This window comes from Macaca fascicularis, chromosome 14 (genome assembly GCF_037993035.2).
Source record: "Macaca fascicularis isolate 582-1 chromosome 14, T2T-MFA8v1.1".
Lineage (NCBI taxonomy): Eukaryota > Metazoa > Chordata > Mammalia > Primates > Cercopithecidae > Macaca > Macaca fascicularis.
In genome coordinates this window covers 56,524,901-56,541,153 of record NC_088388.1, presented here as the reverse complement: position 1 = coordinate 56,541,153, position 16,253 = coordinate 56,524,901, and the positions used below count along the sequence as shown (strand labels likewise).

The window sequence follows — 16,253 nt, the reverse complement described above, 5'->3', positions numbered from 1 at the left end:
CATGTTAGCCAGGATGGTCTTGATCTCCTGACCTCGTTATCCACCTGCCTCTGCCTCGCAAAGTGCTGGGATTACAGGTGTTTGAGCCACCACGTCTGGCCCAGAATTTAAGAATATACTTTTATTCAACGACGAATTTGTTTTTAGTTTTTTGAGAAGAGTCTGGCTCTGTCACCCAGGCTGGAATGCAGTGGCGCAATTTCATCTCACCACAACCTCCACCTTCTGGGTTTGAGCGATTCTCGTGCCTCAACCTCCCAAGTAGCTAGGACTATAGGCGTATGCCACCACACCTGGCTAATTTTTCATATGTTTAGTAGATGGGTTTCACTATGATGGCCAGGCTGGTCTCGAACTCCTGACTGCAGGTGATCCACTCGCTTCCGCCTTCCAAAGTGCTGGGATCAAAGGCGTGAGCCACCTTGCCCGGCCAGAGTTTTTTAATCTAAGTACTTCCATGAAATAAATCCCAAATGTGACATTTAGGTTTCTCCAGTACAATTTATTATTATTATTATTATTACATTTTAGCTTGCATTTACTAAGTGTCATGGAAATATTATACTCAAAGTAACAGAGTTCCAGAGAAAGACCATTAATTAAGAAAGAACAGTTTCACTTTCTTAGCATGTCAACTTCTAGTTAGCCTGCTTGTCTCCGCACCACAGATGCTTGTCTTCTTGTGGTTGTTACCGTATAATTGTCAAGCCAAAGCTTGAATTTACATGTGGCATCAGGCCGAGTCTATGAATCCATGAAGACAGGCCATCAACTGCACTGAGGGTACAGCCTGCTGAAGGGTCCTTTCTTGACAGTCAATGATGATGAATCTGGAAAAACTGTCTATTCTCTTAGGAGAAGAAAATATACCCCACCTAAAGTTGTAGCTACCATTAACAAAAAAAAAAATTAGCAAAGGGAAAGAATCAATGATAAGGACAGTAAATATACTCTGAGAATAGAGTAAGTACAATTTACACACGCTGGAGTAAATAGTGAAGCTTCTGAGTCTAAGCTCATTTTTAAAATTCTGATAAAAATTTACTCAATTACATTTTATACAGTAATATTTAGTGAATTTGTCCAAAAAGGCTATGTTTTAATTTATGTGTAAAAATAACAAAGGATTTATCAGTCTCTGGGCAATAAGAAAGGAAGAAAGCCTTGCTAGAAATAATAATCTCACACAAAAGGCCAGCTGACATAAGAATACTATAATAATCAATATATTTTCTTTGTATTTACAATAAAATCTATCTGTTAATACTGTGATAGAAAAAATAATCAGTCCACATCATGTAGTAAAAACAGGCTTTTGAGGATGATTATACCTCTCATAATAAAAACATACAAGGATTTCTCATAGCTAAAGGACTTTTCAACATAATGAGTCATGGGTGAAGGTAAAACTGACAGAACACTTTAGATCAGCTATGTCCTACAATCAAGGAATCAAGGGCATTACCCATTTACCAAGCAGCAAAAAGCACTTTCATTTTTCTAGAACTATTTAAATATAGTAGTTGCCATGTGATCAGTTAATTTTACTTTGTGAGTTAGAAAAAGACTAAATTGGGAAACTGCAATAAGTAATCAAAAGCAGCTCTAAACAAAAAAGCCATCAATAGAAACAAAAGGCATTTTTCTAGGTGTATTATGCATAAAAAGAATAATTACACATTATTAAATGTATTCTTTAATAACCAGATTAATAAATGAGGTAAAATTTAGTCACTGGAACAAATAAACTATATTTAATCACTTGTGTTTTGCTGTCATTGTTTAAAATAATTAACTTAATGTCTAAAAACTACAAACTCTTAAGTGTTTGCTTTTTAGAGCCCCTTTTGAGATATTAAAGAGACATAACAAATTATCTGAATATAAATTATCAATACCACGGCCGGGCGCAGTGGCTCAAGCCTGTAATCCCAGCACTTTGGGAGATGGAAGTGGGCAGACAGCCTGAGGTCAGGAGTTCAAGATCAGCCCGGCCAACATGGTGAAACCCCATCTCTACTAAAAACACAAAAATTAGCTGGGCATGGTGGCACACACCTGTAATCGCAGTTACTCAGGAAGCTGGGCCAGGAGAATCGCTTGAACCCAGGAGGCGGAATTTGCAGTGAGCCGAGATCATGCCACTGCAGTCCAGCCTGGGCAACAGCAAGACTCCATCTCAAAAAAAAAAAAAGAAAAAAATTAACAATATCAAATATGATACAGTTATATAATACCAATTTTGTACATGCACAGTGAAAATACTGTAAAAACTACAAGATAAAAGAAAACAGACTGGCCAGAACTTTAAATTTCAGACTAATCCATGATAAAAATCTAGAAGATAAAAAACAAAAATGAAATTAACAAAATAGACAACTTGATATCCTTTCTATATTCAGTCGTCTACTAACATGCAATTTCCAAACAAATCCATTACCTCAAAAGAGGAAGAAAATGTAAATCTCTTTTTAAGTTTTCCAGTTTATGCTCTGAAAAAAGCCTAACATTAACAAAACTTGCAACACTACTTTTAAAAATCTAGAATTTAAGAATATCTATTTTAGTTATTAAAGAGAAAAAATATTCAATTAAATCAAATGAATTAGCTGGATCAACAATTTCCTACCACACTACTATTATCTATAGCTACCCTTGGTATAATACTTTATGTCTAAGATGTCTACCTTAATACCATAATACTTTATGTCTAAGATGTCTACCTTATTGATAGCACTTTTCACAGTATACCAATTTCCATTTTTACTTTCTTCTCCCCTTGTCGCTTAAATGTATTACTTTATCTGACAGGAAATTTTATTTTACAAATTCCTTGTTTAATTACTGAAGAAGTGATTTTAAAACATAAATGGATGCACCTGTTAATCCTGAGATGGTGATGACAGCAAAACTAAAAATCAGATGATTATTTTTACTCAAATTTCTGCTTTAGTTTTTTTTGGAAGATGGCTGGCAGAATAGAAAGCACAGCCAAGATCATCAGAATAAATATTGAGTTCCAGGAAACAGCTTCTCCTGCTGTTGTAAGTTGATACAGTGTTGTTCCTGCCTTAATGGCTACAAAAGAAGGAGGTGCAACACCTGAAATAAAAAATAAAAAGATACAGTAAAAACCACCAACTGTTTTTAAAAAATTAAAATTTTCTGTGGGCATAAAGTTTCTTAATAGAGCTATTTTCATTTTGGGAAAAAAAATTAAGAATTTAAAGCTCAAGTTTATTTCCATATAAAGAATTCAATCTTTCCTAATCACCTCTTAAAGATAATGATCTTTTTTTATTTTTTATTATTTTGAGACGGAGTTTCCCTCTTGTTGTCCAGGCTGGAGTGCAATGGTGCGATCTTGGCTCACTGCAACCTCTGCCTCCTGGGTTCAAACGATTGTCCTGCCTCAGCCTCCTGAGTAGTTGGGATTACGGGCATGCACCACCACACCCAGCTAATTTTGTATTTTTAGTAGAGATGGGGTTTCTCCATGTTGGTCAGACTGGTCTTGAACTCCCGACCTCAGATGATCCGCCCACCTCAGCCTCCCAAAGTGCTGAGATTACAGGCATGAGTCCCCATGCCCAGCCAGGATAATGAATTTTAAAAACCCAAGATAAGTGCCCAGAGAATAATTTTATATTTATCAAAAATGCTTCCCCGCCACCCCCCCAAGAGTTTGACTCTATCAACTCATTGCAGCCTCAGTCTCCCCAGGCTTGGGTGATCTTCCCACCTCAGCTTTCTGAGCAACTGGGACTACAGGCATGTACCACCACACCCAGCCACTTTTTGTAATTTTTGTCAAGAGAGGGGGGTTTGCCATATTGCCCAGGCTGGTCTCTATAACTCCCAGGCTCAGGCAATTCGCCCACTTCAGCCTCCCCAAGTGCTGGGATTACAGGTATGAGCCACCACACCCAGACTATCAAAAACCTTAAAAGAAAAAAAAAAGGCCTGGCACAGCGGCTCGTGCAGGTAATTCCAGCACTTTGGGAGGCCAAGGCAGGCAGATCACTTGAGGTCAGGAGTTTGAGACCAGCCTGGCCAACATGGTGAAACTCCATCTCTACTAAAAATACAAAAATTAGCTGGGTATGGTGGCGCACATCTGTAATCCCAGCTACCTGGGAGGCTGAGGCAGAAGAATCACTTGAACCCAGGAGGCAGAGGTTGCAGTGAACTGAGATCACGCCACTGAACTCCAGCCTGGGTGACAGAGAGAGAAAATCTGTCAAAGGAGAGGAAAGGAGAGGAGAGGAGAGGGGAGGGGAGGGGAGGGGAGGGGAAGGGGGAGGGGGAGGGGAAGGGGGAGGGGGAGGGGGAGGGGAAGGGGGAGGGGGAGGGGAAGGGGGAGGGGAAGGGGAAGGGGGAGGGGAAGGGGGAGGGGAAGGGGGAGGGGAAGGGGGAGGGGAAGGGAAGGAAAGGAGAGGAGAGGACAACAGAGGAAAGCAAAGGAAAGGAAAGGAAAACGGAAAGGAAAGGAAAAAAGGAGGGAGGGAGGGAGGTCTGTTCTAGCAATTTCAAGTTTAAGATACTGAAAGTGTGAGTAAAGAGAGTAGTGCATACAAAAGTACATACAGAATGATGGCATTTCACTAAAAATCAAAACAAAGGGAAAGATATTACTTTAGCCAAAGCTAAAATTAAATCTCTGCCTTTCACCTGTAAAATGGAGATAGAAACAAAAATTCTCTCTTTAGATTCCATGGATGACATTTAACAAAATTAAAAATTCCCCATGCTGATGTCAGTTTGTCAATTTTTTTTTTCTTTTCATTCTTTCTTTTTTTTTGAGATAGTGTTTTGCTCTGTCACCCAGGCTGGAGCGCAGTGGCACAATCTCGGTTCACTGCAACCTCTGCCTCCCGTGTTCAAGTGATTCTCCTGCCTCAGCCTCCTGAGTAGCTGGGACTGTAGGCACCTGCCACCACGTTCAGCTAATTTTTGTATTTTTAGTAGAGACAGGGTTTTACCATATTGGTCAGACTGGTCTTGAACTCCTGACCTTGTGATCCGCCCACCCTGGCCTCCCAAAGTGCTGGGACTACAGGTGTGAACCACCGCGCCCGGCTAATTTTTTTTAAAGTAACAATAAATAATTGATTTTGGTTATTCTTTTCAAAAAGAAATATTCTTACAAGAATTAAGCTTTCATAGATATTCAATATGTAAGAAATCTGCTCATTTTTTTTTTGGACATCTAAACAATTCAACTTGAACTGGAAAGAAAAGCAAAACACTCCTACAAAGAATGAGAATTCACAAAATATATAAATAATCTTCATGTCCACTGATTAATTTCAAAATTAAGGCCGGGCACGGTGGCTCACGCCTATAATCCTAGCACTTTGGGAGGCTGAGGCGGGCGCATCATCTGAGGTTGGGAGTTAAAGACCAGCCTGACCAACATGGAGAAACCCCATCTCCACTAAAATACAAAATTAGCTGGTCGTGGTGGTGCATGCCTGTAATCCCAGCTACTCGGGAGGCTGAGGCAGGAGAATCGCTTGAACCTGGGAGGCAGAGGTTGCAGTGAGCCGAGACAGCACCATTGCACTCCAGCCTGGGCAATAAGAGCGAAACTCTGTCTCAACAACAAAAACACACACAAAAAAAAACACACAAAAAAGCAAAATCAAGTATTATTTCTTTAAAAGCAAGAACGTTTGTTGATCATTGCTTTCTCCATATTTTTGATAACATCCACAATAAATGCTGGTCTCAATAAAAGGAAAAATAGGATCAATTCTCTCCTGAAAATTCAAGTTCAACATTTTAATACTTCATTAGGAAACAAATTTGCTGCCGGGCACGGTACCTCAGGCCTGTAATCCCAGTACTTTGGGAGGCCGAGGCGGGTGGATCACGAGGTCAGATCAAGACCATCCTGGCTAACAAGGTGAAACCCCATCTCTACTAAAAATACAAAAAGTTAACTGGACGTGGTGGCGGGCGCCTGTAGTCCCAGCTATTCAGGAGGCTGAGGCAGGAGAATGGCATGAACCCAGGAGGCGGAGCTTGCAGTGAGCCGAGATCGTGCCACTGCACTCCAGCCTAGGTGACAGAGCAAGACTCTTGTCTCAAAAAAAAAACAAGCAATCAAATAAACAAACAAAAAAAAAACTCCAAAAAACACAAAGGAACCATTTTGCCAAAGCAACATTTAAAAAAAAAAAAAGGGCTGGGCATGGTGGCTCACGCCTGTAATCTCAGCACTTTGAGAGGCTGAGGTAGGAGGATCACAAGGTCAGGAGTTTGAGACCAGCCTGGCCAACATGGTGAAACCCCATCTCTACTAATAATACAAACATTAGCCAGGCGTGGTGGCATGTGCCTGTAGTCCCAGCTACTCGGGAGGCTGAGGCAGGAGAATGGCGTGAACCCAGGAGGCGGAGCTTGCAGTGAGCCGAGATTGCGCCACTGCACTCCAGACTGGGCGACAGGGTGAGACTCAGGGAAGGGGAAGGGGAAGGGACATAGGAGAAAATTGCTCAAAAAAGGCAATTTGATTTTTTTTCCTCTCCACTTAGAGGAACTGGAGGTTATAGGTCCTGCTTAACTCTCTATTATTAAAACGATATACAGTAGAAAGTGCTCTTCTTTAAAGAGGCAACACAAAAATAACCTAAATCAACACGATGCAACAAACACTTCTGAGTATCTATTTATACAGCCAGGCTTTGTGCCCAAGAGTTCTAGATGGTGCTGACATATCTGCAGAGAGTATGCATGCAATCTAGATCAGCTGGACACTGTTAGATATGTACACAGTAGCTCATACACGGCAAGAACCAGAGGCCTTACCTAGAAAAGTACCAATAAAAAAAACTTTCAATGGCACGTTTATCACAGGAGATGTGATATTAATAAACCAATTAGGCAGAAATGGTGTTATTCTCAAAAATATAATGTAGTTAATGAGATGTTCTCTATGACGGTCAACCTGTCATAAGAAAGAAAATAATTAGCATCAGATTGAGGACAACTTCAAAATAAGTCGCTTAATATAAACACCTTATTTCAAATTCTCATTCCTGATACTTCAAGAGCATACCCAAGACAAATGATCAGGCTGGCATGGTGTTTCATGCCTGTAATCCCAGCACTGTGGGAGGCCAAGGCAGGTAGATCACCTGAGGTCAGGAGTTCGAGAACAGCCTGGCTAACATGGTGAAACCCATTTCTACTAAAAATAGTGGTGGCATGCGCCTGAAATTCTAGCTACTTGGGAGGCTGAGACAGGAGAACCTCCGGGAGGCGGAGGTTGCAGCGAGCCAAGATGCACTTCAGCTTGGGCAACAAGAGCAAAACTCCGACTCGAAAAGAAATGAAAAAAGAGAAAAGAAAAGATCAAAAAAGGCCAGTGGTGACTCATGCCTGTAATCCCAGCACTTTGGGAGGCTGAGGCAGGAGGGTCGCCTGAGGTCTGGAGTTTGAGACCAGCCTGGCCAACATGGTGAAACCCTGTCTCTACTAAAAATACAAAAAATTAGCTAGGCGTGGTGGCATGCGCCCATAATCCCAGCTACTCGGGAGGTGAGGTAGGCAGGAGCATTGCTTGAACCCGGGAGGCAGAGGCTGCAGTGAGCCGAGGTCATGCCACTGCACTCCAGCTGGGTGACAGAGCGAGACTGTGTCTCAAAAAAAAAGAAAAGAAAAAAATGCACTGGGAGTTGGCTGATACAAGCGTTTCAATAACACATTCACAGAATACTGCATTAACATAAAATGGATAGGTATCTAATTATGTGGATGCCTTTATACTGACACTTTGACTTCTCTGATTGAATTTACTCGGATAAAAATTACCATCACAGGTCTAAAACATTTGTATGTGAAATTATTAACATTCATATTTGCCTACCACCTATTTTTATTTGGTCAGAAGATAGTTGTCATTACTTGAGTTAACTTAGGAAATAATTTGTGTTGGTTTAATACATGTAGCTAATTCATGTAGGCACTAAACACAGAACTTCCAATTAACAAAGAGTTACATCAAATAATTTAACAATACATGTTTACCTGCTGTGACCATTTTACTGCTTTCTCTGTTAGGTATTTGTATACAACTGGTCTCCCAACTAAATAGGAAAGCATATAACAAAAAGAGGCACCAAGTCCAGAACACTGGAAAACAAAAAGAAGCCATAAGCATTTTGTATTTTTCCATCTTACTCACATTGATTTATTCACCTGAGTAAAAGCTCAATTAATTTACTTCTTTCGGTGGGGAGGGTACTCTGCAAGACATCTCTTGTGCAGAGATGATCTAGTACTTTCTCAGACCAAATTGTACCTCAAGTGAGATCAGCTAAAACAAACTGGCACTTGTGATTACACCTAGTGACTATATCCAAATAATTAATGCTAGGCTTTAGCCTAAGAATAAAATTTCAGGAGCCAATTTCCAACCTCCTCCCAACCCCCACAATTTCTAAGCTTGAAAACACCACCTCTGGCCCTGGGACTTAACTCATTGTGCTCATCAACTCTTTTGGACTGTCGCAGTTACAAAATCCAATAGGAAATAAAAGCTAAAACATAGCTTATAAATGCAACTAAGTCTATAATTGGTCTGTTCTGGGGGAAAAACAAATTGTAACACCTCCTTGTGAAGGGACTTTAACTCCTCGTATGCTTACATAGACTAGTGGGATTAAAATATCATCATCCTCATCATTCTATTGTTTTTTTTTTTTTCAGTCTCCCAATTTTATTTTTTCATACTTACCAAACAAACAAGAAATAAGGCCAGTGGAAAGGGATAAAGAAACCCTGAAAGTATACTGAGAAATATAGAGCCTGGAATAGCAAATGTTTGCAAGCTGGTAACTTTTAAGTTAAGGATTAGAACACAATTAAGTGGAATTTTAAAAGACAAATGTAACATTTCGGGAAAAAAGTATAAATACAGAAATTATCATATAATGAGATTATAACCAAAGGTTTAGCCTCTAAGTTGACCAATTACTAAACGGTATCATAAATACTAGCAAGTGTGCGCTACTAAAAGGTTTCCAAGACAAAAATTCAGTATGTACTAGATAGAGAGGAATCGGGCACTTTGGGGGAGGAAAAAAGAAAAGATCTTCCGTAATCTTTCAGTGCTTCTCTAATACATTTTACTCCCAAATGTTTTCAGGGAAATCATGTACATATAATTATTTCTAATTTAATTATGAAGATTTACCTAAATTCACTACTCATTTTAAAGGAATAGGAGCTACAAGAGAATTAAAAAAATAAGAAAAATAAAATAAGAATAGAAATTACAAAATATAGTAAAAGTCACAAATCTTATTTATTTTTGAGAAGGGGTCTTGCTTTGTCACCCAGGCTAGAATGCAGTGGCGCACTCATGGCTCACTGCATCCTCAACTGCCCAAGCTCAAGCAATTCTCCCACTTCAACCTCGCAAGTAGCTAGGATCACAGACGTGTGTCACCATGCCAATTTTTATTATTTGTAGAGATGAGGTCTGGCTATGTTGCCCAGGCTAGTCTTGAACTCCTGGGCTCAAGTGATCAGCACTGCTCATCTTCACTTCCTCAGAGGAGATTCTCTCCTTGTTCCCTGTGACCTGCTTTACTATTCCACTATGCTATTGAAACTTCCTCCGGCCGGGCGCGGTGGCTCACGCCTGTAATCCCAGCACTTTGGGAGGCCGAGGCAGGCGGATCACAAGGTCAGGAGATCGAGACCACGGCGAAACCCCGTCTCTACTAAAAATACAAAAAATTAGCCGGGCGCGGTTGTGGGCGCCTGTAGTCCCAGCTACTCGGGAGGCTGAGGCAGGAGAATGGCGTGAACCTGGGAGGCGGAGCTTGCAGTGAGCCGAGATCGCACCACTGCACTCCAGCCTGGGCGACAGAGCGAGACTCCGTCTCAAAAAAAAAAAAAAAAAAAAAAAAAAAGAAACTTCCTCATAGCCAATATTAATAACTTTTTCTCAACAGTCACCTTTCAGTGATCCCTGCATAGGATTAGACTTCATCCTGCATGAAACATGGCTTCAGTGAACTGTACTTCTTCTTCTACATTACAGGAAATTTCTTCTCTAGATTTTTCTCTTTGCCCTCAAATCTGAAATTTCTCTAACGTTCTGTTAGTCACACTCTCCCTTTCCTTTGACAAATTTGGCAATTTCCATGGCTTCAAGTATCACCCACATATAGTACTAAAACTCAAAACTCTCTGATCAGCCAGCCTCAAATTTTCGACCTGTTTCCTACACGTCTCTGTTAAAAACAAAACACACACACACACACACACACACACACACACACACACACACACACACACATTTTGGGTTACGATTGTATTATATGGGCCAGGTAGGGTGCCTCATGCCTGTAATCCCAGCACTTAAGGAGGCTGAGGCGGGCAGATCAAGAGGTCAGGAGATCGAGACCATCCTGGCCAACACGGTGAAACCCTGTCTCTACTAAAATACAAAAAATTAGCTGGGTGTGGTGGTGGGCGCCTGTCGTCCCAGCTACTCGGGAGGCTGAGGCAGGGGAATGGCTTGAACACAGGAGGCGGGAGATTGCAGTGAGTCGAGATCTCGCCACTACACGCCAGCCTGGCAACAGAGCGAGACTCCATATCAAAAAAACAAAACGAAACAAAAGATCATATTATGGATAGTTTCACACATATATAAATGTAGAAATATTCAGTGTAAATGATGAGTTGATGGGTGCAGCAAACCAACATGGCACATGTATACCTATGCAACAAACCTGCAATGTTGCACACATGTACCCCAGAACTTAAATAATTAAAAAAAAAAAAAAAAAGAAAAGAAAGCAAGACTCCAAAGGATGAAAGGAGATAAATGGAAATTTTCCCTTGAGGAAACTGAGAGAAGCAGGAATAAATGAGGACAAGTTCCCAGGAAGTGTTTTGTTGTTTTTGTTTAATGCAACTGTTTTTTTTTTCTTTTTTTTTCCCCTAAAATTTGGTGAAATTCCTACTTGTCTGAAAACCTAAAATTACAGCTGAAATTGGGGAAAAAAAAACAAAGTTGAGAAACTAGTGTTACGATGCCCTATGTCAACATATTTCAGGCTGGGTGCAGTGGCTCAGGCCTGGAATCCCAATACTTTGGGAAGCTGAGGGTGGATCACTTGAGACTAGGAGTTGAAGAACGGCCTGGCCAACATGATGAAACCCCATCTCTAATAAAAATACAAAAATTGGCCGGGCACAGTGGCTCATGCCTGTAATGCCAGGTCCTCAGGAGGTTGGGACACGAGAATCACTTGAACCCAGGAGGCAGAAGTTGCAGTGAGCCACGATCATGCCACTGATCTCTGGTCTGGGCAAGAGTGAGACTCTGTCTCAAAAAATAAAAATAAAAATAAGGCTGGGTGCGGTTGCTCACGCCTGTAATCCCAGCGCTTTGGGAGGCCCAGGTGGGAGAATCATGAGGTCAGGAGTTCGAGACCAGCCTGCCCAACATAGTGAAATCCTGTTTCTTACTAAAAATACAAAAACTGGTCGGATGCGGTGGCTCACGCCTGTAATCCCAGCACTCTGGGAGGCCGAGGCAGGCGGATCACGAGGTCAGGAGATCAAGACCATCCTGGCTAACACGGTGAAACCCCGTCTCTACTAAAAAAGTACAAAAAATTAGCCAGACGTGGTGGCAGGCACCTGTAGTCCCATCTACTCGGGAGGCTGAGGCAGGAGAATGGCGTGATCCCGGGAGGCGGAGCTTGCAGTGAGCCGAGATCGTGCCACTGCACTCCAGCCTGGGCGACAGAGCGAGACTCTGTCTCAATAAAAAACAAAAAACAAAAACTAGCCAGGAGTGGTGGTGCGTGCCTGTAGTCCCAGCTATTTGGGAGGCTGAGGCAACAGAATGCTTGAACCTGGGAGGCGGAAGTTGTGGTAAGCCGAGATCATGCCATTACACTCCAGCCTGGGTAACAGAGTGAGACTCCATCTCAAAAATAAATAAATATAGGCCAGGTGCAGTGGCTTACGCCTGTAATCGCAGCACTTTGGGAGGCTGAGGCAGGTGGATCACCTGAGGTCAGGAGTTCGAGACCAGCCTGATCAATATGGTGAAACACTGTCTCTACTAAAAACACAAAAATTGGCTGGCAATGGTGGCATGCTCCTGTAGTCCCAGCTACTCAGGAGGCTGAGACAGGAGAATCGCTTGAGCACAGGAGGCAGAGGTTGCAGTGAGCCCAGATTGCGCCACTGCACTCTAGCTTCGGCAACAAGAGCGAGACTCTGTCTCAAAAAATAAATAAATCAATAAAATAAATAAAAATAAAAACCCCACATTTTTCAACGTCCAAATTGTTTAATATCATTAAAATAATTCCTTTTCTGCCAGGCGCGGTGGCTCACGCCTGTAATCCCAGCATTTTGGGAGGCTGAGGTGGGCGGATCACCTGATGTCACGGGTTTGAGACGATCCTGGTCAACATGGTGAAACCCCGCCTCTACTGAAAATACAAAAATTAGACGAGCATGGCGGCAGGCGCACGTAATCCCAGCTACTTGGGAGGCTGAGACTGGAGAATCGCTTAAACCCAGGAGGTAGAGGTTGCAGTGACTAGAGATTGCACCATTGCACTCCAGCCTGTGTGACAAGAGCGAAACTCCACCTCAAAAAAAAAAAAAAAAATTGGTTTAAAAATGATGATTATTTTTATAACATCAAGAGGTAATGTCTTTCATTAACTGAGAAGATCTGGAAAATAGTTTGGATAAGAATAAAAGATATTAACAAATCAGAAATGAAAAATTAAACTCCACAATTTGCAAAATTAAGCACCCACAGCATAAGCCATTTGAAATAAGGCTATTTTCCTGACTAGTTAAAATGTAATCTATTTCTATAAAATAAATATATATCAAATTGTAAAAAAAATTCATTCCTTTGAATAAGTATCTTAAGAATTTTTACAAAGGAAACAATGCAAGAAAAAAATCATGAACAAAGGAGATTCATAATACATACCTATAAAAATTAACACATTATATCTCCAAACCTAAGAGAACAATTATAAAAATACTATTTTGACTAATAATTTAAAATAATTATATAAACTAATATCATCAGTTAATTAATACAATTATAAATCAAACCCATAAAATAATATGCAGTAAAGGAAAATGTTTGATAAGTGAAAAAAGCAGAATACAAAAGAATCAAAAGAACTTGTGATAAATATTCAGACATAAAAACAGTCCAGGAAACAGGATTAAAGTGATAATTTTTTTCCATTTCAAATTTTCAATTATTTAATATTGTTACACTGCAATAACAAATTTTAAAAGGAAAATATGTATAAATGAAGAGCAGACCTTTTACACTTTTTCTTGAACAAAATTAGAAAACATTTTTTCAGTTAAAAGGATACAAAATATATGTAGCAAAATAAGCTACAAGTACTTGAACATAAAAGGTGTCCTTGTATTTGGATAAAACTTTTCCTAGAGCCTTGGCATCATCCATATCTCTGGGAACCTTCATATTCACTCTTTCTTCTCTAAAGAAATAAAGTGAAAAATTTTAGAACAGAATTTTGCCAAGATAATATCAAAGTCAAGTTCACAACATGAAGTTTTATCCAAAATGATTTGATGCCTTGATCTGTTGTCTAAATTAGCAATTTTTAAGTTTAAAAGTTTATAATGTTTTCTTCATTTACATAGTCTTGCTCTGTTGCCCAGGCTGCAGAGCAGTGGTGGAATCTCAGTTCACTGCAATCTCTGCCTCCTAGGTACAAACGATTCTCCTGCCGCAGCCCTCTCAGTAGCTGGGATCACAGGTGTGCACCACCATGCCAGTTAATTTTTGTATTTTTAGTAGAGAGGGAGTTTCACCATGTTGCCAGGCTAGTTTCAAATTCCTGTGCTCAAGTGATCCTCCTGCCTCAGCCTCCCAAAGTGCTAGGATTACAGAAGTGAGCCACCGCACCTGGCCTATAAATTAGTATTAATTTTATTTTATTTTTATTATTTTTTTGACACAGAGTCTCACGCTGTTGCCCAGGCTGGAGTGCATTAGCATGATCTCGGCTCACCGCAGCCTCCACCTCCCAGGTTCAGGTGAGTTTCCTGCCTCAGCCTCCCAAGTAGCTGGGATTATAGGCACATCCCACCATGCCTGGCTAATTTTTGTATTTTTAGTAGAGACGGGGTTTCACCATGTTGGCCAGGCTGGTCTCAAACTCCTGACCTCAGGTGATCTGCCCGCCTTGGCCTCCCAATGTGCTAGGATTACAGGAGTGAGCCACTGTACCCGGCTATAAATTATTTTTTAATGCTTTAATATAATTTCATGAGACAGGCAATTTTTTCTTTTTAATGTCTCAGCAGAATCAGACAGGTAATTTATACATGAAAGTTCTGGATGACACAAACCAAGGGTTAAAGGCATTTGTTCCAACATCGAAATAAATTTTGACTTGAATATAAGAAATGAGCCACTGACCAGGCACGTGGTGGCTCACGCCTGTAATCCCAGCACTTTGGGAGGCTGAGGCGGGTGGATCGCCTGAGGTCAGGAGTTCGAGACCAGCCTGGCCAACATGTTGAAATCCCGTCTCTACTAAAAATACAAAAATTAGCTGGGTGTGGTGGTGCACACCTGTAATCCCAGCTACTTGGGAGGCTGGGGCAGGAGAATCACTTGAACCCAGGAGGCAGAGGTTGCAGTGAGCCGAGATCGTGCCACTGTCCTCCAGCCTGGGCAACAGAGTGAGACTCTGTCTCAAAAATCTCAAAAAAAAAAAGAGAAAAAGGAAAAAGAAAAAAACAAATGAACCACAGATGTTAGTATATTAAAAACATTTAACATCATTTTGGGTAATCCTGATGATAAACCAAATAATAATTTACAATGAAAATTAAGTAAAAATGTAACAAATTCATAATTTACTTTCTTGAATTCACAAAAAACTGCAAGTTTTCCATTTTACTCTATATTTGGCACTTTGTTTGGAACTGAATGATTTCTTGCTTAGGGAAGCATCGAATAATCACCTTTGTGTTTCATGCATATTATGATCATTTGTGTTGTTTGTTTGTTCTACAGGCAGGCTCCCATGCTTTGTCACCCAGGCTGGATGGAGTGCAATGGCACGATCATAGTTCACTATTACCTCCATCTCCTAGGTTCAAGCGATCCTCTCACCTCAGCCTACTGAGTAGCTGGTACTGCAGGCACGTGCCACTATGCTTTGCTAGTTTTTTTTTTTTTTTTTGAGACGGAGTTTCGCTCTGTCGCCCAGGCTGGAGTGCAGTGGCCGGATCTCAGCTCACTGCAAGCTCCGCCTCCTGGGTTCACGCCATTCTCCTGCCTCAGCCTCCCGAGTAGCTGGGACTACAGGCGCCCGCCACCTCGCCCGGCTAGTTTTTTGTATTTTTTTTAGTAGAGACGGGGTTTCACCGTGTTAGCCAGGATGGTCTCGATCTCCTGACCTCGTGATCCGCCCGTCTCGGCCTCCCAAAGTGCTGGGATTACAGGCTTGAGCCACCGCAGTCTCGCTCTGTCACCCAGGTTGGAGTACAGTGGCACTATCTCGACTCACTGCAAGCCCCGCCTCCCAGGTTCACACCATTCTCCCGCCTTGGCCTCCCAAGTAGCTGGGACTACAGGCACCTGCCACCACGCCTGGCTAATTTTTGCATTTTTAGTAGAGATGGGGTTTCACCATGTTAAGACAGGCTGGTCTCGAACTCCTGACCTCAGGTGATCTACCTACCTCAGCCTCCCAAAGCGTTGGGGTTACAGGCACAAGCCACCAAGCCAGGCCACTGTGCTAGTTTTAAAAATTTTATAGGCCGGGCACAGTGGATCACACCTGTAATCCCAGCACTTTGGGAGTCCAAGACGGGTGGATCACGAGGTCAGGAGTTCAACACCAGCCTGGGCAGCATGGTGAAACCCTATCTGTACTAAAAATACAAAAATTAGCCGGGCATGGTGGCACACACCTACAGTTCCAGCTACTTGGGAGGCTGAGACAGGAGAGTCGCTTGAACTGGGAGGCAAGGGCTGCAGTGAGCCGAGATTGCACCACTGCACTCCAGCTTGGGTAACAGAGCAAGTGAGACTCCATCTCAAAAAAAAGTTTTTTGGCCGGGCGCGGTGGCTCACGCCTGTAATCCCAGCACTCTGGGAAGACAAGGTGGGTGGATTGTCTGAGCTCAGGAGTTCACGACCAGCCTAGGCAACAAGGTGAAACTTCGGTCTTTACTAAAATACAAAA

The 16,253-nt window shown here is 41.6% G+C and overlaps 1 protein-coding gene across 5 annotated transcripts in view; it reads right to left on the bottom strand.

Moving 5' to 3' along the window:
* Positions 1-481: 481 nt before the first annotated feature.
* TMEM41B (transmembrane protein 41B) overlaps positions 482-16,253 on the bottom strand; it is a 30,220-nt gene continuing 14,448 nt past the window's right edge. Inside the window, exons 3-8 of one of the 5 annotated variants that reach the window (XM_074014380.1) lie at positions 13,398-13,526; positions 8,744-8,844; positions 8,035-8,139; positions 6,814-6,952; positions 2,880-3,102; positions 482-2,337 (exon numbers count right to left, since the gene is read on the bottom strand). In XM_074014380.1, the coding sequence (XP_073870481.1) occupies positions 6,948-6,952; positions 8,035-8,139; positions 8,744-8,844; positions 13,398-13,526 (340 nt within the window). In that variant the 3' untranslated portion in view covers positions 482-2,337; positions 2,880-3,102; positions 6,814-6,947. Of the gene's footprint in view, positions 3,103-6,813; positions 6,953-8,034; positions 8,140-8,743; positions 8,845-13,397; positions 13,527-16,253 lie in introns of all 5 variants that reach the window. The other 4 variants (XM_074014377.1, XM_074014378.1, XM_045371468.3 and 1 more) reach the window with 4 other exon arrangements.